At 39.4% G+C, this 23,913-nt stretch overlaps 1 protein-coding gene across 1 annotated transcript in view; it reads right to left on the bottom strand.

The window, feature by feature from the left end:
- LOC124148338 overlaps positions 1 to 23,913 on the bottom strand; it is a 109,741-nt gene that overhangs the window by 9,787 nt on the left and 76,041 nt on the right. Inside the window, exons 8-10 of the mRNA XM_048386731.1 lie at positions 19,333 to 20,984; positions 2,148 to 14,271; positions 930 to 1,026 (exon numbers count right to left, since the gene is read on the bottom strand). Of these exons, the coding sequence (XP_048242688.1) occupies positions 940 to 1,026; positions 2,148 to 14,271; positions 19,333 to 20,984 (13,863 nt within the window). The 3' untranslated portion in view covers positions 930 to 939. The remainder of the gene's footprint in view (positions 1 to 929; positions 1,027 to 2,147; positions 14,272 to 19,332; positions 20,985 to 23,913) is intronic.

The raw sequence follows: 23,913 nt of genomic DNA, 5'->3' as shown, positions 1-23,913 counted from the left end.
ATGCATACTTATCATCTCTTTTCATACTTAACACATGCATACGTATGCATACCAATTTGAGTTTGTCATTCTTAACAAAAGACAATTTTAAAAAGGAAGGAATATATGCAAAAACAGAAACAGCTCCACCCCCACCATTTCCTGAATACCCCAAAACGTTCCCATCAGAGACATGTATCATGAACCCTTTTGACTGATGATCTCACACAAAATACCGATGCCGTAATAACAAAGTTGTGAGCATACATATGGTATGGGAAAAACACATGCCAAATGCAATTCAATTTTTGAAACAGAAAGTTAACTGATCAAGATATTGTGTAAATACAAGCTTTTTGAGACAAGAACATTATTTGTTGCAAACTATGGTTATGTTATAAATATGAAGTCTCCATACCATACTAACAGTACTTCATGAGTTAATAAGCTTCAAATTGATCTTGACAATTTACAAAATCATGTTGATGTTAGCCGTTGAGTTAGTTACTTAGAATTTATCCTGATTGCAAAAACCTGTGATTGTTTAATCTTCATTATATTTTAACCATGTTTCATAATTTGACCTTGACCTTATAAGTAGGTCATTCAAAGTTAATGCGACAGAGACCACACCTGAGAGATGCATACTAAGTTTCATCAATTTCAATTCATAAATACTCAATTTATAGTGTACACAAGTTTTTTTTAGGCCTAGAACATACTCAGTCACCTTGGTCTTCAAGGTCACCGAATCATGTCAGAAAATAATCCCTGTGGTACATATGAGGTATCTGTCACAAGCGTGTGTTTGAGAAAAACAATTGTGCCAGCTGCAGAGGTGAAGCTCAAATTTGAGCAAACACTTTAAGCAGTATCTATTACAGGGGAATGCTTAACACCAGACTGAACAGGGGATTTTTAAAGGTGATGAGGAAAAGTGAAATACTTACACTTCACTGTTTAGTGTTTCCATTTCTTTGATTTGACAGCCTTTGTCTGCTTCTGCTTGTGCCGAACATCACCACATACTGCCTTTCTTTCCTCTTTCTGTAATATGACATGATAAGGATTTGGCCTTTGATAACAATCACTTTGAATGAAAAATTATATCATTGAATTTATTATGGACACATAAAAGCAATATGTTCCAAATATACAAATATCACGTTGATGTTCATAAGTGTATGAACAAGGCATTTTGACGTTCAAACATTTTTCATGATACTGTATTCTTGAAACGATGTAGAAACTGATGCACTGCTTTCACATTCCCGGTCAAATGCCTGGGAAATCCCTTGCACCAATAAATACAGAAGTGTTGTTTCTGATCCTTTTGACCCTTTAATCTTGAACTTAGCGTTTCATCATCTTTTGGGATAAATCAGAGTTCTTGAATATCCCAGCTACGACCAATCGTAGTGAACAAATCTAGGAAATGCACATCAAAACTGTGGACTTGTTCAGCGTTTAGACTGACAAGTCTACAGCAATTTATACATTTACCTCAGTATCTCTTTTCAATGATTGGCAAATTGATCAATGATGCCTAACACTTGTAATCGCCACAGGTTCATGAACAACTTCAGAAATCTCTCCTATCATGTTTATCGTGTCGGGCATTTTGACATCCTGTATTTGATGTAAATGTATTTACAACACAACGTTACAGTGACTTACTGAGGCTGTTCGAAAGACACATACATGCGCTTAAGTCACCTCTCCTTTTGATGAACTATTGTATTCCGTGTTACAGCTAGTTGTTGTATGGCTGTCAGTGTAAACACAGACACACGTACTAAGTGAATTTACGTAATACATCCCTCTAGGTGTAAAAAAGTGACATATATTGAGTGAGTGAGTGATTTGGGTTTAACGTCGCACTTAACAGTATTCCAGTTATATCGCAGCGTGTCAGCTTCATGTGGATGAGGTAAGCCCGAAGTGATGCAGGTCTCAGATGTTTACCACTTCGGTGAAACCCACAAGCACAGGTATGATTCTGACAAACCTAGAAAAATCGGGGCGAACCGGGATTCGAACCCACAATCATAGGTTTCTGGCGTGCCCAAGGGACGCAACTCTGCACAGCGAATCACGGGGCCTTAGACGACTGGGCCACCCATGCCCCCTTGACATATATTGAAAAACAGGTCAGTTACAAAACCTACCTTAATTTCCTGCCTGTAGTACATGACGACATGGAAGATATGTTCAGCACATATGCTTGGTGGTAAAAGGCCAACCTCCTTCTCCTCGTCATTTTCAACTGCATAGAGTCTTTCTATTAAACCTTTAGGCCACAAAGAAGGGTTTTTAAGCTGATCAGAAAGTTGTTGCTCTGGATCTGCATCTTGTGTCTGCAAGTATCTGTAAGCATACTTTGAAAGAGCTATCACCAAATTTTGAAGGAAGGAAGGATTACCAAAAATTACAACTTGACTGACTGCGGCCAGTGCTTCTCTTGGAATCTCTTTTCTGAATTTGTCTTCCAATGAGTCCACAACATCAGAGGCCATGTGTTTTTCCACAGCTTCATACAGTGCAACAATATTGTAGAGATTTATATTTGAGCAAAAACCATGAATAGTCTCGACCCTGTATGGAAACAGATACTGCCACGAATCAAGGAAATCAGTGAGGAAACGTTTCCTGTCTTTTGGAGATACTGGTGTTCTCTTTATCAGGCAGAAAGTCATCTCTAAGTAGTTCATAAGTACTTTACGGTCAGCTGGGTCCATTTTGTCCACCAAGTGTTCCATCTCTGGACTCAATGGTTCTTGTTCTAGGAGTTGTTCAATCTCCTGAAGAAGGGAAGCTGTTGTGTGTTGGATTTCACCAGAGAACGAAATAGTTGGGAAACTTTCTCCAATAGTAATGTATGCTTTGTTTAAAAGACACTGGATCGCTACCTCCTTCTCTATCTGAAAAAAGTCATATGTCACTTCTCTTCCATGTCCACATTTAGTGTTGCACTGTGAGAATTTCAACAGCTCATCAAATTCAGGACCTTTCATAATGTGTTGCTCTTTAATATCTTCTACTTTTACTATTGGCACTGTAGCACACGTACTTGATCTCATAAGAAAACTACTTGACAACACATCTTGCAGAACTGTTACAGTCATTGCCTCATCTAAGATTCGATTTTGCATTCTTAAGAGAACTTCTAAAACTTTGTATATTTGAGATTCTTCATTCACAACAATGCACTTTTCCAGTTCAGTATTTGGATGGATAATATCTAACTGCCCCAGATCATCATCATACATGTCTAAGAGAGACTTCATCTTTGCGATCTCTATCCATGACTGCAAAAAGTCATCTAAGGTTTGTTTTACTTCTTCACCAGTGTGTTCACTTCCATTAAGAGAATGTCTAAAGTCTGCAAGTGTTTTCTTGCTGCACTCTCTTTTCTTGTATCTGTAACTGATGTGTTTCACTGTACAAATATGCCATTGTATAACATTCCAAATATGCTTTGTGAGGTTTAATTCTTGCTCATTATACAGAATTAGTGAGAGCAAAGGAAACATTTTATTTGAACTTGTCAAAATAAATTGCATTTTCAAATTTTCAGGATTTGGTCGAGTGACTTCCCTCCACAAGTGTGGTAATGATTCATATCTTTTTCCTTCCTCAAAAACCTCACAAACTGAATCTTGCAGACACCAATCTTCCATGTCATATATATGTTTGAACTTTTCAACATCTTCCTTGATAATTTCATATCGTCTTTGCACAAGGGGAGAAATAGTTTCAGAAAAATACATTTCAAACTCATGTCTTTCCTCTTTTGTGCCAACATGCCACTTTACATCTGTCAAGAACACACGAGATTGCCTTAAAACAATATGCATAAATCGATTGAGCTGTTCATCTCCCATGCTTAAAAGGGTTTTGAGGCATTCCCAGTGGCATAACAGTCTGTCATTAAAGTGATTTGTCACATCTGAATCCTTGTCCAGGCATAGAAGCGTACGTAAGTCTTCATCATTTGCATATCGCAAGGCTAATGCACCAGTTAAGCAGCTGAAATATATGAACTGGAGTACCCTGAACACGACCTGTGGCATGCCACGAACTGTCTGCCAGCACGTCAGTTTCTTGCAAGCATAATAATCATCTGATACTTTTGTAACAAGTGGGTCAGCCATGACTTCAACTTGATCAAGTTCCCTTGAGCAGTTTGGACAGTTGCTGTCCACACTGAACACGTTTCTGTAACCACACTCGCAATCTAAGAAGTGTATAGATGACCTCCCATGCATGATATCACAATCACTGTGTGTACTGACTGCATCAGTTTCATCTGAACATCCTGGGATAGACCTCCTGACATCCCCGCATGGGTTGCATATGCACTCCAAGAAAACATGCAGACTTGCTTTGGAGTCCAAACTGGGTACAGCAGAAATTACTGTAGATAATATGTCTATGATTGGAGATACCATATGGTAATCAGTAACAGTAGATGGAACCTGGAGAAAGAAAACTCCAAATGCTTCTTGCTGACAAAGCCTTGAAAAGAGCCTCATCTGATGATCAGGCATGTGCTGATTTTTTGCCTCTTCTATAAGCTTACTTGATGCGTCTTCTTCTGATCTGTTTTGAGTTCTCCCAATGGAAGCAAGATAAAATTGTTTCAGGGTGTATGCAAAAAGGCTGTAAGTTACATCCGCACTTTTCTCCTGCAGCAGAGTTTGTAATGGATTCACATCACCCTCAGTTAGGCAATTTGCTGCCTTTTGTATTTCAAGGAACACACTTGTGCAAGACATTACCATTGGATTTTGTTCTAGAAATGTCATTGTCTTGTCTGAAGCAGGCTTAATAGTTGTCATGTATTCTATGAAATTGGACCAATTTATTTTCATGTTCATGCATGCTTTGAAACCTCCTCCCTTCGTCAGGCATTTGAGGAAATATGTTTGCATTCCTTGCATTCTGCTTGTTGTATGAAGCATTCCACCTTCAAAAAGTTGATTTATTTTTTGCCAAGTGTTATCTTTAAGGCTGTTTGTTTCAATTAAATTAACTAGGCTTTGCAGTGCTGATTTTAGATATGCTACAAGAACCAGCAACTTAAATGTCACTTGCAGGGAACCAATGTATTGTCTCTTTAGCTCGAGAAGTTTGTCAAGAAACTCAGATTGTCCTTTTTGTAGTTGTTCACTTACGTTTCCAAATATGTGGTTTTGTAAGAGATCAGCAATAATACAGGCTAGTGGAGAATCATCAACTTGCACTTGACTTCTTTTCAACCATTCGTCGAGTACTTTGAAAAACTCATTCTCTAATAGGCTATCTGTCATCATTTCTTCTGGATTATGATCAAATTGCAAGTAGATTGAGTGGTGGAGAACCGAACCCAGGAAGGCAACATCACTTCCTTCCTCCCCACAATCATAATAAATGCCAGACAATCTTGCAACAAAATCTGTTTCTGCGTTAGCCATGAGACAGCAACTTGCATATGATGAAAGAAAATGTTTCAAATCTTTTGAAGGTACATCACAACTAACCTTTCTGATTAAGTCTTGGAGTACAAGCTCAGAATGTTCAGAATCTAAGGTGTCAGTTGAAAGTTTACTGCCTACATCCCAGAAATGTGTTTCACTTACTCCATGAGGCAGAATGATGAGAGAGGCCATATCACTGCATACTCGAAGTGTTTGTAATACCATAGGCTCAACACTGACATCTGAAGTAAGTGAAAGAACTAAATTGACCAAACTCTGCCATGTTTTAACACTTTGCACCTTCCTTAGTTCCTGTGATGGTATAAGATATTGGCATGCCAGATCCACAAGGTGTGCTGCAGCAGTTTCGTCTGGATCTGAATCAGTGACATGTTCTAAGCTTTCACCTGAGTTTCTCAATGACCTATCATCTGGTTCATCGCTTCCACTAATTTTAACAGTTTCAAATCTCTTATCGATACCACCATCAGACATATCAGATTGTTCCGCAACAGGTTGAATTACTTCTGGATCTGTTTGCAGGATCTTCAGATCCTCACCATTAGATTTCTCTACACATGTGTCGTTATCTTCAATCTTTTCATGGACACATATGACTTGTTGGCAACTTGCAGTTGTAGCTTCTTCCCAATTCTGTGTTTCATCACGTTTCTCGTCCTCTCCATCATGATCAAGTCGACCACAAGCATCATTGTCACCATCATCATCACCACCATCATCGTCATCACATATGCGCAATTCTATTTGGTCTACACATCTTTCTTCAGTACATGTTGTGTCCTTGCTGTATGTAGGCGTTAGTTCTGCTCTGTCATGATGATCTCCTTTTAAGTCTTCATTTCTGTTAATGTCGTCCTCATCTAACACTGTTCTTTCACTTCCAACATGATCGTGATCTGTAACTTCAGTACATGTTGTGTCTTCACTGTATGTAGGCGTTAGTTCTGTTCTGTCATGATGGTCTCCTTTTACATTCTCTTTTTTGTTAATGTCTTCCTCATCCAACACTGTCCGTTCATATTTTGCATGATCGTGATCTGTGACATCCAATGCACTGTCACCTTCTCCTTCATGATACACATTTGATTTGATTTGCTCAATTTTCTTAACCTTTTTTCTCAACTGATATGTATGTTTCAGTATGTCATCAAGAGATATGTTGAGCTGTGAGAGACAGGTATCCACAAGTACTAGTTCAGATTGCAACTGATACTTGAACATCCATGCTGTTACATGCAGTTTAGTCACAAACATGTCAAATGAGTCTCTATCAAGACAGGTACGACTCCTAATTGCATGACCAGTCACTTCAATCATTTGATTTTCTGACATACTCAGTGGCAGTTTTGCTGTAAACCACAGACAGAAATCATGAAAGTAGTCACCAAACTGTTCTTCTCCATAGCTGTATTCAAACATATCTGTGGCAACAGTATTTACATGTCTTCTGAATGATTCAGTCAGTAATTCTCTGGCAGTCTTGTCCATACTGTCATTTTCCTCAGTTTGTCTGGCCCGCCATATATCCAAGAATATACTTTCTAGATTTTCAATAGCATGAATGAAGTACATGCTGAAAGGGAATTTTGTGGAAAAGTTTGACATTTTACATGGGAGACATTCTGGACCCTTTGGTTCTGCAACACCTGATATGTCAACAACACATGTATTCAGGACAAGACGACTCCACAGCGCCATTTTTTCCTGTGTCATTGTATCATGTGCTTCTGTACATAGACAATCCCACCCATGGAATCTTTCAATGGTAAACACTAAAGCAGCTAGTGGATGCAGCAGTGTTGATTTTATTTCTTCCAAAAGTGCAGTTTGAAATGTCATATAGTTTTTCAATTTGACAACATTGCATGCAGTTTCTAGTTGCCAGTTCCTATCTTCTCTGATGGACTCTGTTTCTTTGATCCATTCCTCAATTCGTTCAAGTAAGACATCAACAACTCTATCAAGATTGATCATTGATTTAATACTGTCTATTGAACGTGACTTTTCAGTGTATCGAATGCAGGCAAAAGCTTCAAACAGATTTTGAAAAGTGATCCCCCTCTTTTTCAGTAGTCTTTGAGCCATGTCTGCCAGGGTTCCTTCAAGTAAGTCTTTCAGTGGAAAAATATGAGGTTCCAGACAATCAACATTTGCCATGTCCCACCCATTTAAAAAGTTCATGAGGCCTATTTGGCTGCCTTGTGTAGTCCTGTCTACATGGATGATGACAACAACATGTTTAACATATGCTGCAGAAGTTGTTGTTGATAAATATCGTTTCTGTTCCAATTCCAGGATGGATTTTAACAGAAAGAAATGTTGTTGATCGGTGTGTGACACTTGTATAAACAGCCAGTCATGAGTGTCAGACCAAAACTGTTGTATGCTACTTGACAGCTGCTTTTCAGATTTGAATGACCCCAGCTTTTCATGCTGGGCATGCTTGGTAATGCTTTGGGTAATGGCTGGAAGGTCAACATATATGTTGCTGTGTGTAAATACCATTGCAGATATTCCATGGCTACAACACTCTAACATGTGTTGCAAATATATCTCCAAACCATCATGTATTGGCAATGAAAAGTATTGTTCTCTTATTGATTCTACAAGACTCTTTTCTTTTGTTATCAAGGCAGACTTTTCAGCACGAATTATGCCTTCAGGAGTACAGAGTTTGATAATCTTCTGCAAACATACGTTTTGAAAATCTTCCCTGTCATCAAGTTCAGTCTTGTATTCACTGTGTACCAATGATGGGATCAGATCTGAACTAAATATTGGAAGGAGCTCTGTTGGACTCATGGATTCAAAATCTGATACTTTAGAAATGTCTTTAATCCATGATTGCAATTGTTCAACGATCTGCTTTGTCTCAGGAACAAGCACATCATTTATAATGAGTCTTTGTTTTTCAAAGCGATTTAGGAATGGAGGATCCGACAAGTCTACTTTCTGTTCTTCCACCAGAACAATGCACCTAAAGCTATCATCCACTTGACACAATGGGTTGCTGTATGCACCAAGTGCTATTCTGCAGTTCTTTTTGCTCCCGACTGTTGTGTAGTTCTGATTGAGCATATCATACAGACTTCCATAGATGTTCTCCAGATCTTTCAAAATAAGTGTGATTCCTTGTTCCATACATAAGATGATTTTACTGAGGATTCTGTAGCTGTAGTGGTCTGTCTGATCTTCATCAAAACAACTGCCCAAGATAGTGATATATTGTCGCTTGTTTGATCGCAGAAGATCTTCAACAATGCCTAGAGATGAATCCCCCCTTGATATTAGCATCAAATGTCTAGCTGATGTATCCTTGATGTTGTCATCAATCAGCTTCAATAATGATGGAAAACATTCATCTGTTAGATCTTGGGGTTGTCGTTTTGTCATTTGTTTTAAGTGTTTGTTGAATGTATGAATCACAAATTTGATTTCTGATTCCAAACCACTGAAGTTACGCAGAAGTCCTTTCAAAACAACTTGAAACTTATTCCTTGGGCCAGCTGACTGAGAATTAGCTTCCCGGGAAATAAATTTAACCAGGGAGTAGAAGTCTCTCAAACCATGAAAATTCTTAATGTTTTGATTTTTAACATATTCAAAATAGGCATATGCAAGAGCTTCCAAAACACTGTCATCTTCTCTTGACAGATCTGAAGATATGGTACTGTCTATAGATTTTGATTTGTTTGCTTCACTGCTAAATTCAGCAATAGACACTGCTGTGGAATGCAACTCCTTAACATCCATGTCTGGCCGTGAGAGATATACTGCACGGTTCATTTTGGCTGCATCTAAAGCCCAGTTTGATATTCCAACTACTGCAACATCAGGGAACTCTTTCCTCTCTGGCTCCAACAAGCTATGCAGGACTTTCAGTGGGTTATATGCAGATACTTCTGCAAGACCTATCTCATCAAGTATTACAACAGGTAATACATCTTCTTCTTTGTTATGTTCACGGTATTTCTGTGCTTTTTCAAAAACCTTTATGATTCCATCTGATGTAGAAGACCCTGAACCTTGATAAGACACATAATACAGCTGAGGTAGCTTTCGGAAGTAGTCATTTTTGGAATCTTTCCCTCGAAGATTGCCCTTAAGTAGCTGTAGTGATAATGACTTACTGCACCCAGGCTTACCAACAACGAATATTGGTATATGTTTCAGGATGCACACCAGTATGACAAACACATTCTCCTGGAGTGCTGTGTTTCTGGCTATGCCATCAGGAAGTTCCATCTGGTCAAGGACTGCCTTCTGATTTTTTGCTATTGTTTTCAAGACAAATTCCTCATCAACATGTAAACCATGGTCTCGTAAAAGGCCAACTACACTTTGTCTATACTCTTCCCTATTTTTGCTTTCATTCAGTCTTGAATGATACGAGTGTGCCAAAGCCATTATCATAGCCTCTGTTTCCCTCTCATCTGTGTTGTCACCACTATCAGAGATTTCTGCTAGCATATCATCTCTAAACCAGGACACCAAGAGCCTACATCTATTTACATCTCTCAAACTTACACAGTAGGGATGATTTTCAACACGCCTAATGAATTTCTGTGACATTACCAACAGATCTACAAGTAACTCACATGGCAAAGCATCCAATGTTTTGGCAACCATACTGCTAATATATGCCTTTTCATCTGATTCTGTCAAGCTGCCATAATCCCACACATAGTCTACCATTCTTTCTGGCAAAGGGTGAACACGGTAGACTAGCTTGGACTGGTCATCACTTTTCACTTTAGTGACAAGTCCTGCTGTTAAAATGTTACATTCTTTTCGTATCTTGTAAGGGTTGCAAGCTGCCATTATTGAAAGGTTTGGTGGGAGCTTCTGTCCCTTGAATTTGTGGTGACAAAGAAGCTCATTCAAAATTCCTAAATGATCACAGGTGTTTATTTCGTCAAAAAAGAGCCACACATGTTTTTCCAACTTTTCTTTGCACAACTTCATTGCATCTAATACACACTCAGTCACATCTTCTTCCTCTATGCCTGCATGCATGTTCTTGGCAATGAAATGAATGCCACATACACTTGCAAGGTATCTAAGTAAACTGGTCTTTCCACATCCAGTTTCTCCCATAATTATTACAGGGATGTGTGCTTTGATCCTCATTACAATTAGGATCATTTTTAGCAGGTTGTCTGGAGTCATTGCATAAGACTCGGGTACTTGTGACAGTGGTTCATCAGTTGATCCAGCAATATGTTTCAACTTATCCTTCAATTCTGAATCAGTCAGCACTGAGAAATCAGGTAGGTCCTTATTCATCTGTGTCTCAAAGAGAGTTTTGACATGGTCTGGAATTCTTTTCAAGTCTCTATATAAGGCTGAAAATGTTTGGATATTTTGAGAGTGGAAAGCTATGATCAAGTGATTACTATCCTCCCACTGTATCATGCCCTGCACTCTATCGGCCATTGTTGTAGCTGTTGCCATGTCACTACTGCCACTGGGGACACCCCCTTCTCTTTTTGACCATACAACAGTCTGCTTCTGTTCCTGCCTACATGGCCCAACTGACCTAGTAGCAAACTCAGTTGATGATGATATCAAAGTCTCTAGGAGCGAACTCTTAACTGTGTTGTCACCAACCATGGAATACAAACTTGATGTTCTCAAAAACAAACTGCAGGACATTTTCTTTAACTGATCTGCAAGTACATTCACCAAAATGTTTAGTACCGAAAATGACAGATCTCCAATTGTAGAAAAATGTTCTCTGAGTAGGTTTCTGCACCAATCTTCAGGCAGTGGTTCTTCAATATTCTCACCAGAAAAATACATATCTGTTGAATCTACTGCACTGTCTTTCATCTTCTGTAGATAGTGACAAACAACTTGAACTGCACTGCCAACTTCCTGACTAACTCTAAGATTTGTAAAATTTAGCCAAGGCAGGTTTTTCTTTTCAAAAAAAAAACTGGTTGGCAAATCATTTTCCAAAGTGTGATTGATTGTGTTGGCTATCTCAATACGCACGTGTCCAGTTGTACAGGGAAATATGCTAGCACCACAAGACATGAACCCGAGAATGCAAAGTTTGAAGATGAAAATGTCAATTTCTTCTGCACTTGACACAATTCCTATATTGATATGTAAAAGACTGTCCCTTTCCAGTGAAATCTCCTTCAACTTTAACATGAATATTACATCAGTAATATTGCCACTTACATCTAGGGGCACAATGTCGAGCCCTTTTCTGAAAGCATCACACTGAACCTGTTCACTCTTTCCTTGACCTGGAAGATCAGATGTAACAACAACTACATCAGGCCACAATTGCTTAATGCTGTTCGAGAGTGCGATGTTTAACATAGGTCTTAGTTTATGGATATTCTCAGAAAAATGATTCACAAGAGGGTGGTTGATGTTTCCTCTACATATGACTGCCAGATATTGTATCTTATCTCCAAGTTCTTTTAGTTTGTATACAAATTGAAACTGCACTTCATTTCTCAATTTCTCTGCATGAACAACACAGTAAAGTTGCTTTTTAAATCCTTTGTATTTGCCTCCAACTGACCTATTAAGCAACAGCTGTATACTTTCCCATGTTGTATGTTCAGTACAGAAGAGGACTTGATGATGACATGGTATGAGCCCTGTAGTGTTCCTGTACAGAGTTATCAGTGTTGGGATGACATACGCACTGTTTTCGTTCCAGTTAAGGACATACAGTTGCCCCTCTTGCACCCTCTCCAAAGGACGTACCTGAGAAGGATCAAACTCTTCATCTTCTGGGAACTCTTGACCATTAACAATGTTATCTCCCAGAATGTCATCTAATGTGGCCCCAATAGCATTTAAGTTGAACTCATCCAAATCTGATATCCTTAGTTTATGCTGTGAATACAACTCTTGTGCAGTATCTAAATTGCCAGGTGTACATCCAGCACTTTGAAACAATGACGAAATTGCATCCTTGTTCAACCCATCCACAAGGAAACCTTTGACTTGGGAAACTTGCTCTGGATAGAAATGATTTAACCAATACCATTGCTCCCTTGCCTTTTCCAGAGCTTTTTTCCATTCAGATAAAGCTTTTCTGAGTCGTTGTTCCTCACCTGCAAGGTGATTTTTCTGCTCAGACATGGCATGTCCAACATGATAACAGGGATGCCCAGTTGAAACTAACTGTTCATACAATCCTGCTATTGCTACAGCACAATCAACCAACTCGGTGAATTTACTCAGTTCAGATTGAAGACTTACGTCTTGTTCTTTCGATTCTGTGTTAACTAAGAGTAAAGCTCTGCTTCTGTAATCATTCAGTTCATTTGAATTCAATAGTTTCTCTCCCTTGCCTGATCTGTACTTTAGTACAATATGTACCTTACTACTGCTCAGTATTTTAAATGAAAAGCTTGCCTCATCATCACTAATTAATGCTTTTACAATACCCTTGGTCACTTCACCTCTGTTGGCTACATTGTGGTAGAGAGAACGTAAGCCATGCAGATTAGTATTACACTCCTTCAGTTTGCTGTCTAATTTCGTCAGTTCATTTTCTTCAATTGACTTTTGCACAGTCTGTAAAAATGCCAGAACTGAATCTTCTAAGGAACCTTCAATTAATGGTCTAAGGAACCTCCGTACATCAATGAGAGATGAAACTGTTACTTCCTGCACTGACTGTTCAGAGTGTTCTTCAACTGCATCAATTAGATTCCGGAGATCTTCATGTTTTATTTCTTCAATGAAATTAAGGAGGTGTGTTGATTCTGAAAACTCTTTGAGAACATCAACAATGTGCCGGTCCATCAGTTTGTCTATTTCTTGGAAAGTTTCACTTGCAGTAATAAGTGAATGCATGGTGTCCTTGTGCGTTTCAATTGCACTAAATGCTGATACTGCTGTGGTAAACTTGATATCCTTTGTAGCATCAAGGTCAAGTACCTTCAGGGCACGTTTCAAAATGGCAGTCTTATGAATGTACATTCTGTAGTCACAGGCTAATTGAAGTGCATTCTTCACAGACTGAGGGACAAACTTGTCCATTACTTTCTCAGCAGTTTGTATTTCACATTCAAGATCCTTAATGGAGATCATGTGAATATCTGCGATTGGTGTGTATCTGTCACTGGTTAATCTTTCCCAGTATGTTTGGAATGTCCCTTTTGTCTTTTCCATCAGATCACATACGCCTGTTATTAACAATGAACCGTCGCCATGAAGACTTGAGTCACCAGTAAGACAGTTTCTATACATTTTCAAAAAGACTTTTGATTCCCAAAGATATCTGTTCATTTTGCATATTTTCAACATGCTTTTGAATTCCCCAAAGAAAGACCTGTCCACAATGCATTTTATGGTAATATCTAGTCCAATGTCGAAGTCCTTTGCCTTCCCTTGCATTGTTTTCATCAATTGTTGTAGAGGAGGTGCATTCTCTCTCATTATAAGGAGAACGTCTAACACACATTTCACTTCAATATCAGTTTCTTCTATTTCACCTAGATATTGCTTCATGCTTCCAACAATCCTGTTTTGCTTCTCCCAAGGTTCAACATGTGAAAGAAATGAAAGTGCAATGTAATCATCTTTTTTGCACAACTCTTTGAGCTTCCTGATAACATGGAGTTCTATGTGACGATCTTGGAACTGTCTCTGGTATTTTTCTCTACATTTCAAAATACATTTTAAAGATTTATTGTTTCTAAACAGATGATTTGTAGAGTGCTTGAGAGCACAACTGCACAGTCTCCAATGTTGTAGGATGACATTCAACATATCCTCAGAGTTTTCGGGCATTATCCGTCCAAGTGTATCGACTCCAATTTGAATTGTCCTCATTCTGCAAACATGAATAAATAATTACAATAATATCTTGATCCACATACAGTAGCTACCAGCAAAACATGTTTCCAGAGCAAAAGATATTGAATTGCTGCCTGAAGTAAATATGACAAAAGACAAACAGACTATGGATAACATTGCTTCCGCATTAGTCAGTAAAACATGTTTCCTTTTATACATGATTATATATCAGGACAGTGTTGTGTAAAATCCTCACTAGTGGCTACATTAAACCCCGATGGTTTATAAAAATCTAAATAATTCTTGTGAATACCCTACCTCTATTACATCATAGCTATATATTCCTGTTTATGCTGAGAACCACACTACAAATTTTAATAAATTTTCAACAGACATCCTCTTCACTGCCAACATATCTAATAGTTGTGAGGGAAACCCTATCCCTCTCAAGAGACACCACTGTGCATGCCCAAGGCGGGCAACACCTCACTTCTTTCCTGTGTGTCCAGATACATCTGTACACGTGATTGCTGTTCAACACTTACAAGCCACACTAGATCATCACAAGCTCAAATAAAGACAAGCCTTGAGCAGTTCTACAAGCAGAGAACAAGGGGGTATAAGAAGGCAGAAGTCTCTAGTAAGTAATTAGTTAGAAAAAGGGTTGTGGGATTGAGGACTTCATCCCCAAATTAGACACCGGTCCGTTCAGGTCGCACAGGGACGCCGTCTCTCCTTCTGAGGAGTGATCTCGTCGCTCATCCCACTCTCCCAATATAGTTAAGGAACCAATGTATTTTAACGTAACCAGTGACATACATTCGGAAGCATCTGGTAAGGTGGATAATCTAGGCTTGGAAGAAGCAACCGATCTCCCCTCTATGCCACGTTTCCCTTTAACATAAATGAGTTCACGGAAATGATAACCAATTCCATGCCTGTAATGATTGACAAACGTATGCATTCAATGTCTCATGAAACCTCACATCTAAAGAATCCGTCGCACAACACGAGATTCACAAGAGATCTAAGGCTGAATATGACGGGGCATCCTCACACAGTAGACACTCACGCAGTCAAGCTGAGTCAGCTTATTATGAGGACAGTAGGAGAGATAAAAAGGACATTGAGAATCTCATAGATCCCCTCCCTAACACACACATCATAAGGTAGATTGTGAATCAGGACATCGCATCGCAGTGAGCACAGAAATACACACCAGTCCCATCCAACCACTATGATAGATGAGTTGACAACAAAACTCGTGCACATCATGATAAATTTACCAAGCGTGCTCCATACCATACACAGTACCGTTATACGGGCGGGGAAAGCGAAGTTTATGTTACGTCACAATCATACAGTTATAGAACGCTGATTCCCGCTCCGCTAGCCACAGATCAGATGACCGGTTTCATTGTTAACACTGTTTCTTCATGCAATTGGGACTCCACTGCGGGGGATAATTACAAACCAAACAAATATTCCATTAAAGTCATCATTGCAGAACTTTATAATCTGATGCCGGGGTTAAAATTAGGTAGCAAAGATAACCGGCTACCAAACCCTTGTTAGAACGTGCTGGGTATGAAGAACCTGTCAGTAAATTTGAAGAATTGCATACCCACTCCTGTTCGTCATACTTTTATGACATCATGAAGAAAATCGAAACATCCTTGAAAGCTTTGTCAGCGCATAATATCAGACTTGGTATGCCTGCTATTAATAAAAGTGGTTACAAGACACATGATGTTCCCTTCGCACAACAGCCTACTATTGATGAAGAATTTTATGACCTTGTTAAGAAACCTAACATCAGGATGCACGTTGACATGGCCAAAAATCAGGGACTTTGACAACATCCAAGATCTGACCTACAGAGGCAGACTGCAGCTAATACCCCTGCAAAACTGGATGAATACCACCAAAATCCTAGAGCTAGAAACACTAATTCAATCCCCACCAGTTAGAATCTCAGAACTGCATTGGTGGCTAACTTGCCAGAACGTCATGCCCGGTATTCGACTCTCATATTCCCCCCTCCCCTCTACATCAACTCTACACAGACACGTCAGGAGAGGATTGGGGTGCCCATGTGGATGATATTACAGTACAGGGAAAATGGTCCACCAAGAAAGGTTACACATCAACTGCCTAGAAAAAATGAGAGGGATGTATGATATATGTCATATATCTAGCTCTAGAAGCATGGCTGCTTACATACAGCACCAGAGGGGCACAAAGTATCAGCCTTTGTTGTAGGAGGCTACGAGTTTTTTGTTTTTTTGCCTTGGTAGACTCAGTGAGTTGCAGGATCAAAGCAAGACACATACTGGGCAAGTTGAATATCCTAGCAGATTACCTATCCCGGGAAAACAAGATCATACCCACAGAATGGTCACTACATCCTGAGATATTCAAGTGGATAACCTCCCTATAGGATACTCCAAACTCACCACATGTCTCAACAACAAACTGGGGGCGGTTGGGTAGCCTAGTGGTTCAAGCGTTCACTCGTCATGCCGAAGACCCGGGCTCGTTTCCCGACATGGGTACAATGTGTGAAGCCAATTTCTGGTGCCCCTCGCCGTGATACTGCTGGAGTTTTGCTGAAAGCGGCATAAATAACCTCTCTTACTCAACAACAAACTACCAGTATACGTCAGCCCTGTACCAGACACTCTAGCTCTCCAGGTAGACGCTCTCTCAATGGACTGGGAGGGAATGTTTGCTTATGCATTTCCCCCATGGGCTCTTCTAGACAGAGTTCTGAAGAAAATAGAAGAGACAGACTGCATCATAATTCTTATAGCCCCAGCAAAGCCAAACAGGGCTTGGTTCCAAGGTTACTACCCCTCCTAATGGAAAAAGCTCTGAAAACTCCCGATAAGTCACGATTTAATCTGACAACCGAAATAGGCCGCCTCATCAAATCTCCACCTTCACGCTTGGAAGTTATCTAGAATAAATTGCAAGCCGCCAGTTACTCTAAATCGGCCGCATAAAGAGTGGCAAGCTCATGGAGACCAACATCGTCTGCCCTATACAATAAAGATGGGACAAGTTCGTCGAGTGGAGAAGGAGAAATTCTTTAGATGGGGAGATAAAGATACCTATAGTTGTCGAATTCTTGCTATACGTCAGAAACGACAAGAAATTTCGACAAGCATTATCGAAGGCTATAGATCCGTCCTGACATCAGTATTATCTATAGGTACACACCCAGTACTGAATTGCCTGAAAATCCTTTGCACTGGAAGACATTAAAACACCACGTATATTTCCAAAATGGGATCAATCTATAGTATTGTCAGCATTGATGAATCCATCTTATGAGCCCATGAGTAGTACGACATTACTATTAGTTTCCAGGAAAACTGTTTTTCTCCTAGCCATGGCCACTGGGGCTCGTGTATCAGAATTACACGCTATCTGACAGGTCCACCGTAACTCAAACCCAAACATGGAAATCAGAGTCATTCAGATCACTTCCGGATTTTATTGCCCAAAACCAGTCATCGACCTTCGACCCACTCAGAGCCAAGCAATATACGATACCAGCCTTAAGTAAAAGTGTGGACTATCCGGACAGATTACTTTGTCCCATAAGAGGCTTGAGATACCTCATTACAGATACTTAACCCCACAGAAAGCAGAGAAAACGCCTTTTTATCTCTTGCAAACCTTCGTCAGAAAAGGACATAAGCAAGGGTACTTTTGCAGGTGGCTGAGATCGGCGATTGTCGATAGTTTCAAACTGGTACGTCTCCACACCAACTTGGGGAAGCTGCAGACCTCACGAGATCAAAGCTCTTGCAACAAGTCTAGCCACATGGAATACAGTCTCCACTGAACAAGTTGTAGCTAGCTGCCAGTGGAAGTCCCATAACACGTTGTCAAACTTTACCTCATGAGACATACAGACCGATCTGGATGCACTATACACACTGAGACCCTGGTGGCAGCCCAGGTGATAGTCTCCAAGTAGCCTTGCAACCCCTTCTTCTCTCAGGAAGATTTCAGAAAGCCTCATGAACTCAGGGTAAGTTGACCTTTGTACTTAGTTTGCTATCGGATAGTAGGCAGGTTAAGTGGCAACACTGAAATCATAGATGGAAGGGATACAAAGTGATATACGGTTTCTACATGATAATCTAGGATGTATGATGTACTACCACCAGAAGTGACGTCATGGGAGACTTCACGTCCAGACTAACGTCAATATACGTTAAATATCACTGTTCTAAAGGGCACAGCGGAAATAACATCATAAGAAGTGATATGATGTCATGTGATACATATAAACACAAACAAGGTCATAGAAATGACAACCAGAAGTGACGTCATAATATGTTTAAGTATCACATTGATGGCTCAATATATGTATATAATATTAGTGATATGATGTCATCTATGTCTAGCCTTGAAGTTAGGCTATTAGACATATTCCGTTTTGGTCCCTTTTGTATACAATTCATATAGTCCCACTTCACAAAAGCCAACTATGTAAGGGATACTAGATTCCAGATCCCTACGGTCCCTCTGGTGTATACTGGCTATGATGTAATAGAGGTAAGGTATTCACAAGAATTATCTAACAATAGTTATCATTGTGTATAATTCTGAGAATACTACCTCTATTACATCAGGAATTAATCCCTCCCACCTCACCAAATATCTGCATCTAGTTAATGAAGGTTATGGGTTGAAAGAAGTGAGGTGTTGCTCGCCTTGCGCATGTGCAGTGGCGTCTCTTGCGAGCGATAGGGTTCCCCTCACAACTATTAGATACGTTCGCAGTGAAGAGGATATCTGTTGAAAAGTTATTAAAATTTGTAGTGTGGTTCTCAGGATAAACAGGAACGTATGGCTATGATGTAATAGAGGTAGTATTCTTAGAATTATACACCATGATAACTATTGTTAGATATTGCAAATTTACTAATAATAGTACAAATTTTACAATGCTTTATCTGTCAACAGTCAACTTTTCTACATGGAAACTAGTTTCACTGGTGTCTATTTGACACAAGCCATAATTTCATATCCAATTGTGCTTTGACCACATCTGTGTAAAGATTATTTATGAATTACTTACCCAGGATACGTGTAATATGATGTGGTCAGTAGCTCATGAAGTTTCAACACAAAATAGCGTCCTCTGTTTAGATCATCTGTTATTTGCTCAAGATGAGTAAAAAAGAGGTCATCAACCCTAAATCCCTTTTGAAGACACTTCTTTAAAACAAGTTCCACATCCATTGCAGACACCGTTTGGAAGACCTTTTCTTTAAGTTTGCTAGATAGACTCTGATCTTGACTGATTTTCTTCACCCTTAAAAGCTCACAAAGTCTCACATACATGTCTGTCAAATAATCTACCGGTGTTTCATAGTTTGTATTTTTACTTAAACGTTTTATTACGTTTTCCAACCACACACACATGCTTTCAGATATCACTGATTGGGCGATATTCCAGTTCTCAACTATTTCCAGATAATAACCATGCAATTGTTCACATTGGGATCTGCTGACGATTGTTATCAATGTCTCTTTTTCATGTCTCTGTACAAAGAGAGCTTTAGACATTAGGATCTTCTTCAGTGTGTCACCAGGTAGTGGTGTGTGGCCACCCAAAGACCTCATCATACCAAATGTAATTTCTGTAAGATCTGCTGAATATATGTCTACAAGACTTGGATGTTTGGATACCACCTCACACACTTCTCTCAGTTTATTCCAGTTACGGTTGGATTTGATTCCTTTGAGCTCAATCTTAACTGAATTTGATATCAACCTCTGGATCCTCTCTATCAGATTTGGGTATTTTTCAAGCGGAAATTTCAGAATATGAAAAACGTTGGTATATTCTATAAACAAATCAAACAGATGAAATGAGGACTCGGAATCTGCATTCTCCTGTGAAACAACACATGCCAGTTTGTGAAATAGTTCTTCGTGCAAGTTAAAATCTGTATCAGTGTCCCGAGAAGAAAATGTGAATTTGTTCTCCTTCTGTAGGCGTATGAAATACGAACAGGGGAACAAATGTAAACAGTACTTCATCAGAAGAAGGACACAAGCAGTTTCTTGAAATGCAGCCTTAACCACTTTCGGTGCAGAACATTGCAAAACCTTAAGCTGTTGTCTTGACAATACATCTGGTCTGAATATCATAAAACTGGTAAGTACCTCTAAAGGAGACACCGAACATGTAATAAGTGTCTGATGATGTATGTCCCACTTACCTATCAAGTAAGCAAGAATAGCTAATACCTTTGACTGTTTCAAAGGTTTTTCCAACAGAGATGTAAATCTTGTGAATATGCCATTCTTTTTATCCAGATCTAAGTTTGCAAGTTTACATAAGTTGTCAACTTCAATCAAATTTCCTCCTATCGATACACAGGATCTCCCCGAGGCAATGTGATGCAAGTGATGTGTGCAACCTTCTTCATATGAAGATCCCTTTAATGTCCTTATAACTGAAGTCAAGTGTGGACATCTGGTAAAGTCTTTGTCAGAGTGTGAAGGGTATATCACAGCAAATCTTTTGAAAATATCAAAAGCATAAGAAAATGTTGTATCCAATGGACATTGAATTTTCTCAGAAAACCACAACTTTGATTCCTTGTCATATTCCATCTTCACTACGGTTCCCTTTTTGTTTCCACTAAATGCATATTTCATTTTGACACTCCATGCAGAATACTCTTCAGGCACATAGAGTATGACTTTTGTAGATGATACCTATAAGATCAATATAAACTTGAATCACGGGCAAAATACATTAACGATGATATCAACACTCAACAGAAAAATAGTACTGCACTGTAGCTCACCAGACAGACTCTTAACAGACTACTATCAATATAAAGAAATATTTTTAAAATAATAAGTTTGTCATAGCTTGAAAGTTTGTCGTTTTTAGAATTTCGGTTCACAAAGGTTACAAGAAGATGCTTTTCAACTGCAAATCTGGTTTTAGTTACTTAGGTGATTAACATGTTGTGGGACACATTATCTCCTCCATCAACATGTATGGGGTGAGGGTATCTCAAGTGTAGTGTAATTATCTTCAGATTGGAAGCTGAGAAAGAAAAAGAAGAGAGAGAATTTCAACTTAAGGACTTTGAAGCTGAAATAGAGAGAATTTCAGATTAAACTATTGGAAGCTGATATGGAAATTAGCTGAAACAGCTTGAATTGCAGAATGATCTCAGTACCTCAACAGGTGATTGTGCGATCTTTACAAGCAGATTAGACTTGTTCCGCCCTTCACTGAGCGTGATGTTAAAAAGTTTTTCTTACATTTTGAAAAGGTTGCTATCAGTTTAAAATGGCCACAGGATCATTGGAACATCTTGTTGCAAATTGTGTTCAGGGAAAAAGCTTAAAAAGTTTATTCTGCCTCACCTATATGCTCTTCTCTCACGATCCACTAAAAATTCAAAACGAGGCTAAGTATACACTTGCAGGAATATGACGCTGCTCGAGTGATAGCTGTAAACGATGCCCTTCCAGTACATTAAAAAAGGGAAGAAGTTTGGAAACAGTCTCCCCACAACGTACAAAGGCAAAAAGGCAGTACAAAAGGCTGCTTTGAGCATGATGTCCATGTATGGCAAAAACATGTTATGATCAGTACTATGTGTTGTACCACCATAATTGTCACTGGAAAGCATATTTTGTTTTTGGCACTGGGTGTCTTCTTTGCAGACCTCATGATAGTCTTTAAATGCAACAGGGTACCGCAACACCAAGGATTGTCTACCCCATGACGTAGATAGGCAAATCTGACCTCACTAAGATATTCTCTGATTGTAGAGTATGTCAGTCAATTTTAACAATATTTGTTCTGTGAGCTGAGGTAGAACGTGAGGGAACCACGCCACACCTGACATACTCATGAATATCAGAAAGGTTCTTAACCCTCAGTTGTACACTGTTCTTGTGTGCATGGAGATCACTTGTGAACAGAGGCGATCTAAACAGTCTAAATCAGAGACATCGTTAGATCTTTAATTTGCAGGGAGTAGGATGTTCTTGAGCCTTTGGAGCTAGCTGACGGAACTTCTGTATCTGTAAACGAGACAAAGCATCTGCTGTAAGATTGTCTCTACCTGGCATATGTATAGCACCGAACACAAACTTGTGTGTTGCTGCCGTAAGCACTTATTTCCGAAGGAAGAGCATGATAACCGGAATCTTTGATCTACCTTATTGACACTGTTGATTGCACAAAACATATGCTCCTTGAAGTCCAAAGGTGACCCCACAATGATGATGCCATAACAATGGGGTAAAGATCCAATAAAACTATTGACATGTCATCCCCTGCTAAGTCGAACAGCACTTGTGGCCACCTGTCTGCACACCATTTTCCTTGAAAGTAGGCACCAAAGCCAACAGCGGCAGCAAAGAAGTTGAAGAGCAGTATCCTGTCCTTCAAGAAAAAGAATTTACAATTCCATTGGCTGAGGAAAGTTCTTTGGGTCAACACAACATTCCTTGGTCAGAGAGATATGATGATGTAGTTCAGGAACAGAATGGGCTAGTTTGAGTAGGTAACTGACAAAAGAGCATCCTGGACGAATTATTTGAACACTGAGAAGCTTTTGTTTGGTGATTTTTTACTTTGCCATCAATCCATTCCATTATCTGCAGAATTCTAACCACTTTGTCTTTTGGTAGAAGGGCTTCCATGTTCTCTGAATCTAGCAAAATGCCCAACTACTCTAGGCACTGAGTTGGGCCAACTGTTTTGTGCATGGACAATGGAATATTTAGATCAGCGAACAGGTTCATCATTTTTTGCATTGTGCCAGCTCCAGAGTTATTAATAGAATCATCAATTGTGAGAAAGTCTAATAGAATCATCAATCAACAGGTGGAGTATATGGGTCACATTGTACACATGCTCTGCATTCCAGCAAATTTATTCAGACAGTTGGTCAAACAGTTTGGGATCCAAAGACTAACCTTGTGTGGTAATAGAAGTATTCATCCCATTGAATTCTGTGAAGATGTCACATAGAAGGGTGAATGGGAGTTAGTTTAATGGAATTTGCGATGTCGAATACGCACATGTGCGCCCTGGGTCCAATACTTTTAATGATCTCAATAGCATCATCTACTTTCACATATGTAAGTAAATGGTCTTCCTTGCTGATTGTGAGTTAAGAATAGGATGTTGGTCATCATTGTATGGTGATGAAAGGTCCAGGATCAACAGCTTCTTTCTGGAACATTCCCCTTCCACCAAGCCAATTGGGTTGACTATGAGGGAGGAAAATGGCGAGGGCTGAAATGGTTTCTATCAGAAACCCTTTGTTGAGTTCTTTCTGTAAAAGCATATCTACCACCTCTGGATTGTTTTGAGGTGATAGTAAATTCTGGCATATCTTGGTGTGTGTTACTGGATTTACAATATCCGCTAGAAAACTATGAGTCAGTCCAGGAATGAGTGTGTTGACTGCTTGAACATTGTCACATGAACTGTTTCTCAGCTAATACCTTGACATTGATTGGGAATGGAGTGGATTGGAGTCATTGGTCACGCTTGGCTCTCGGGCGATGGTCTTGACATCTATTTTGTTCTGAGACGGTGTCCCGATAACACTTGAACTGGGGGTGTGACTTGTGATATGTAAGACAGATGTGCCTGAATTTGCAGCTG

This window comes from Haliotis rufescens, unplaced genomic scaffold (assembly GCF_023055435.1).
Source record: "Haliotis rufescens isolate VD_foot unplaced genomic scaffold, xgHalRufe1.0.p SCAF_1, whole genome shotgun sequence".
In the NCBI taxonomy this organism is placed as follows: domain Eukaryota; kingdom Metazoa; phylum Mollusca; class Gastropoda; order Lepetellida; family Haliotidae; genus Haliotis; species Haliotis rufescens.
The sequence above is the reverse complement of the archived record's forward strand: the minus strand, read 5'-3'. Positions and strand labels throughout refer to the sequence as shown.